General features: G+C 47.7%; 1 protein-coding gene across 1 annotated transcript; it reads left to right on the top strand.

Moving 5' to 3' along the window:
* Window positions 1–1,962: 1,962 nt before the first annotated feature.
* EV422DRAFT_509929 (uncharacterized protein) lies at window positions 1,963–4,446 on the top strand (the record flags this gene model as incomplete). Its single annotated transcript, XM_053068885.1, has 7 exons — window positions 1,963–2,017; window positions 2,156–2,331; window positions 2,493–2,637; window positions 2,696–2,776; window positions 2,836–3,028; window positions 3,095–3,398; window positions 3,514–4,446. The coding sequence occupies 7 exons, from the start codon at window positions 1,963–1,965 to the stop codon at window positions 4,444–4,446; spliced, it is 1,887 nt and encodes a 628-aa protein (XP_052921323.1).
* Window positions 4,447–6,035: the final 1,589 nt, after the last annotated feature.

The following is a 6,035-nucleotide window of genomic DNA, read 5'->3' as shown; positions in this document are numbered from 1 at the left end:
CGGTAAGATGCTCCCGGGGCAATCTACGCCAGTGTCATCCTTTTTATAGTGGACGGGGAAGGGGGTGTGTCTCTATCCTACTACTGATCACGCCTGGTCACGCGCGCACAAATACTAATCTTCCCTTGAATCTCCCCATCTCCTCGTACGCCGTTAACCTGATCACTTTCACAGAAATCGACCTTTCGAACCCGGCGACATAGTTCTCCTGCACAACACAAAACTATTGACTCAACAAACTTGCAAGACTGACAACAAATAGTTCGGACCATACAGAATTACCAATTCAAACTACAACGGCTCGTATCATATCGAAGAATTAGACCAGACACCGATACGCAAACCTGTAGCCGGAGACCGATTGAAGATATTTCCAACTCGAACCCAGACAAAACCGATAGTTGATGACAATACCGACGATGAAGAAGAAACAGACGAAGAAGACAACATTACGGACGAGAATTGATGAGGACATCAATATTCGACAAAAGGAAAGATGTAGTATTGCGCTTCGAATTGCGCATGAAATCGATAATATTCCAACGCCGATTATACGCCTAGAATCTTCGACGAGCGACTAAACTGACCTTTATACGACAACGTTAATACCGTCAAAACTTCCAACAATAAATCGACACACTCGCATTCCCGACACTCCGACGATTACCAAATACAACTACCTTTACCAAAACCTTGGCTCACAACGAATTTTGTCCTTGGATACGACTGACATGCGAAATACGTAGGCGTAGGAGAGGATCTCACACATGAAAACACCCCCGAGGCGACTCTCACCTAACCAGAAGCTCCCACGATGCCCGAAACGCTGAAGAGATCACCTGCGAAACGAGAAAACCAAATTCCGGTGGCCGTATACGCCGAACATTGCAGAAAACCCCGAGAAAAGATTAGCGATAAGACTGTATCAGCGCCAAAATTGCGAATGGAAAAAGGAAAAACTATGTGGACCGCCGCAGGAAAAGAGAAAAAGACCCCGACGTAGCTAAATCCTCTAGAGACGACTAGTAGAGAGTTTGGACTTCGACAAAATCCCGTAGCCTACAAAAATCCATATAAAAACCCGCCTGTTTTCCCCAGACCTTTGTACGATACGCAGAACACAGATCCCGACCAACAACAGAGCTTTCTACTTCTCTACTCCCGACGACTTCTTTCAGTTTCAGACAGACTTTCAAGGCGCGCTCATAGACCCGGAGAGCTTGGACAAGATGACCCCGAGTGTCGCGACTTGTACTTTGCTGACGTCGCCGAGGACTTGATAGTTAAGGAATCTCGTAAGAAGAGCTGAGAGCGAGAGTGGATAACCCTGTTGTTTTGTTTTGTAGCCAACCCCCCAGATATTCCCAATTTTGTATTTCGTACCCGTACCCGTAATTCCCGACCCCGTATTATAAGAAGGACTCCTTTCAAAGCACCTGGATATTAAGGTGGCAAGACGACGCTCTCGTTTGAGATCTCTTCTTCTGCTATTGAGAGACCGGCAGCTTATTTTTCCCGATACCCGACTGTAACACCGTATTCGACAGACCCTCGCTTCTGCCGGCCACCACCACAACGTTTCATCAGCTGCTCCAAATGGCGGTCTGGGGAAACACACCTCTCGAGAACGATTCCCAGGAACATTGATTATCATCAGCTGCAAACCATTTTGGAGGATGTCTCAATCAAAACATCTGCACGTAGTGCAGAGCTTTCTACAATGCTTGGGTCGCTTCTTCAAGAGTCTGAGAAGGCGTTCCATCTGAATGAAGGTGTTCAAGGATGCCCTAATCTTATCAGTTTAGGATCCACTGCCACCGGAAAGAAATGCTGCCGACATGGCAATGAAGATCCTGAGATGTCATTAAACTCCTGTGGACGCAAAAATGGGGCTGAGGGAAAGAGGCTTATCAAACTTGTCCCATGTAACAAGGAGTCAGCAAAGTATTGGTTTGCAATTTTATGCGTTGGATGGCACCGCCATCCCCCTCCCCCGAGGTCCATAGTTCCGCTGAAGGTGCAGGCCCAATTCCTCAGGGGTGTACAGATCCTTGGGACGCAAGCATCCATAGCAAGAATTAGTGCAGGGATGTCTTTTGTTTTGTTCAGTGACTTGCACAGACGCGGACTGGGGCTGATACAAACTCCGTTGCAGGGGTACAAAAGATACCAGATTTCGGCGATCTGAGGCCTCACCAAGTACATCCTTCACTGAATAATAAGGACGTTTTGGCTCGCCTCAAAGCCGCAAAAACCAGATGCGGCAAACAACAGCAGCTAGGCACCGGACTAGAGGCTTGTCTGCGAGAAATGAAAGATGAGATTGCACGGGTAGGTCCTGATACAGCAGTTGTTCCCGCTTATCAACCACCAACGGATACACGCTGACTAGTGCTGCAACGATAAAGCATGAAGAGGATCCAGAAAAGCATCCTCAATACATTCAAGAAGTTTTTATGCCAGATGATCAGACAACTATGATCTTCTGTCAGAGTGTGGCCATGTCACGCATTGCTGGACGATCTGCACACCTCATGGCAGATATTTATTTTGGAGCAGTGAAGATGGCAAGGGACTCTGAGGACTTCAATGTCTTTAGTGTATCCACCTTTGTGACTGAAAATGGCGAGAACAGGAGTAAGTGGGGAAAATTACAAAAGGTATTGGACTTCAAGTGACTTACATTTAGCACCAGTACGAACACTATCACGGACTTACACAAATCGAGCCACCGAGAAAGCGATTCACCGAGCGTTCAAAATGACACTTGAGTATGGTATGTTGCATGGCAGTCTCTGGGTGAACCCTGATAAACTCGAAAGTATTTACTTCCAGCCACTCGAGACGGCTTTTCCATCACTGACGCATACCAGAGCTTGCGGTTCAACCAGGATTTTTCCAGCATTACTGTCGAAATTGCCATTCCTCAATACGCTGGCATATGTCAGGCACTTGCAGAAACTTTTGGCATCGATAGTAGAACAGCTTTCGATCAGTTTGTCACAGGATGTGACTACCATTTTGTCTCGTATGTTCCATCAAACACAGGCAAGATCCGTATGGAGCAGCTAAAGTAGTCCCTTTAACTTTCTAGACGTATGCATATTATTGCCATCAAGGCGCTTGAAGGCTACAAAGGGTTTGATCGAGACACCGTGAAAGAGAGCCTGTTTCAGAAATTCAAGAGTCTGAAAGACCTTGCGGTGGACGTCAATGGAACGTATGACCAGATTTGGACGAATGCCGCTGAGAACTATCCTGTCATTGTGAAAAAAGCCGCCTGGTGGAAGCAGGAAGATATCCGACAGATGAGTTGCCCTGCCTACTCCAAAATGAATTCAGAAGTTTGTGCAAACTGCTTTTCTACCACCAATGGGGAGGAAAGTTCGCATCATCAGGTATGGAACCCTGACCCATGATGCGGATGTGACTCTGTTACTGATTCATATTGCATGCCCGGCCAGATATACGCTGTTGGGAAGCACAACCCTCTCCATATGGCGGTGATCTTAGGAAGAAACTTCGACCTTGCTCAGGATGAGCGTACTAGGAATTGGGAAGAAAATCAAGTCAATCTGCATAGTCGGGACCGTTCCCAAAAAGCACGGGATAACCAGAACCGCCAGCGGAGGCAAAAACGTGCGACTAACAGGGAAAAGTCAGCTGACTTGGGAAGATCAGGAGGTAGAAACTCTTGCTTCGGCACCAACAGCATCAACAGCAGCAACGACACCGTCCATTCCATCATTTCCGTCAATCCCAATGGCAACCCATTCCAAAGGTCTGTGGAAGAACACCAAAGCCATTATCGGATTCTCAAAGCTAGAAAGGGCCCTAACCAACGCCCTGTTGGCAGGTCAAACGCTCCATAAGCAGAGCACAAAGATAAAATTCAGGCTCAACTGGAGAGAAAGCTTGGTGACGGTGATTGATTTGTCAGAGAATCCCATTGCCATTAACCAAGTAGAAGTTGACGTCCAGCCAACTTCACAGCAAACAGTGGGGGACCTGGAAGAGGAGCTTGTAACCATGTCTGACTCCGAGTTTGACTCTGCCCTCCAGGCTCGCTCACCTGCACCGCCCCGACCCCAATGTAAAGCTAAAGCCCGCACTTTAGAAGATTCGCTACAAGTAGTGAATGCTAGGATCAAGTTCCTGGAAGATCGCAATGCGGGGAAGCTCCCACTTAGCGCTGAGCAGCTAGCAGCGCATGGGGAGAGCGTGAAGGCATATGAAGATTTGCTTGCAACTCCAGGGGGCAAAGCCCTGATTGTGAAGAAGAAAATTCCTCGGCCAACATTGAGGAAGCCCATTATCCCGGGGGAATTGTTATATAGCATGTATGGGCACTATGACCTGGATATGCAGCTGGCTGCAAAAGCTCGCTTGATGGCCCAAATAGCGGCACAGTCTAAGGAATCAGTACAAATTATCTCCAGGATATAGAAAGTAGGCGTAGATGTGTATTCTTCCTTTTTAGAATAGAGGTACAGCAACCCTCAAACAATATAGTAATCCATGACACCGATGCGATGCTATAGTGCCTCCCTGCAGTTCTTATCCACGTTTTGGCTGTGGCATATGACAAAAGGATCCTTCAAAGGGCTCATGTGAACTTCAACTCTGACGTGCAAGGTCTTGGGCTTGAATTACAGAATGCAAATATTGAGATATAATGTGGAGATATGTGCGCAATATGTATGGGCTGACGTTGCCTGACAGACTTGCCGTCAGTTCCCTTTACATAAGAGCAGTATTCACTAGTGTTCACGTTAGAGTGAACACAGTTGCCTGGTTCTTCAAGGGACATACGGAGGAAAAGTTAATGGGATGCGAGAGGAATGAATTGGACGGTAATGGAGAGGAAAGTGAGACGTCTTGTATCAAAGAAGTCTTGTTGAAAGCGCGTTCATATATTGTCAGTTGTGTCAAATTTACTGTTTCGCGCTACTGTTTGGGCTGCCAATGATTGGGTGCGCATGTTGCAGTGAAATATTTGTGTGATGATGTAGTTGTGTGGTATAGCGCGCTGAGTGCTGAATGTGTGCACGATCAACCCCCAGTGGTAGCCATTCATGGTTTTTGTCTTTGTGCAGTCCGCGTCCGTATCCGAACCGAGCTATCCGCTCTAACCGAACCGCAGCATCAATTGTAACCCCCTTCCTTGCCCTCGTCGAGAATTGAGGCAAGTCTCGTTGCAGCGCCCGTGAAAACGAAGTCTACGCCCGTCCTGAGCCTCAGTTGGACCGTTCAACAAAGTTACTCGGAACCATCAGGAGAACCTCCCACTGCCATGCCCCCAGAAGACACCCTTCCAATTCAGCCGAACACCATCACCGAGGCGAAGTTGAAGGCCAACACCAAACCGTAGCTTCCTCGCGAGCTCATCCAACACATTTTCAGCTTCATTACAGCCGCAGCCCGGTTCAGAATGATCTTAGTGGCGCGCTCGTACCACGATGGCCTGATCAGACTCGTCTACTCCAATCTATATCCGGTTCGAGAAGAAGTTTGACGTACTGGCCACAACGCCCAACAACATGGAGTGCTTTTCGATGGATGAAGGAATGTATTGTCTGTCAATATATCACACTATGAAGAAGCGCTTCATTCCCAAACGCTGGGGCCCGCCCGACAAGCTTTGCGAAAATCACCTCTCTTCTCATCTCGCGCCCCGATCGAGCTTTTTTCGAGTTTCATAGAGCCGTGAGCCTAAGCACGCCGGTCGCTCATACTTTCGTGTGTAATTGGGAAGCTTATGCTTTCGCATGGAGTAGGGGACAGTTGTTTTGTCAAACGGCTGCTGTAAAGCATCAAACCGAAGTCATAGCACTTGCGCAGACTCTTTCCTGGATGTACGCGAATGAAGCCACGTCGCTCAGAAGCCATGGAGGGACTTCCCACTAACTCCCAATTTTTAAGCGGTTGCGAACGATCACAATGGACAGCGATTAGCTCATTTCTGCTCAGAACGGGACATGGTGGCCGTGCAGATCGGTAGACCAACGTATCCTTTACTAGCGTACCAATACGGT

Source organism: Fimicolochytrium jonesii, assembly GCF_025526975.1.
Source record: "Fimicolochytrium jonesii strain JEL569 chromosome Unknown EV422scaffold_38, whole genome shotgun sequence".
NCBI lineage: Eukaryota > Fungi > Chytridiomycota > Chytridiomycetes > Spizellomycetales > Powellomycetaceae > Fimicolochytrium > Fimicolochytrium jonesii.
The sequence above is the reverse complement of the archived record's forward strand: the minus strand, read 5'-3'. Positions and strand labels throughout refer to the sequence as shown.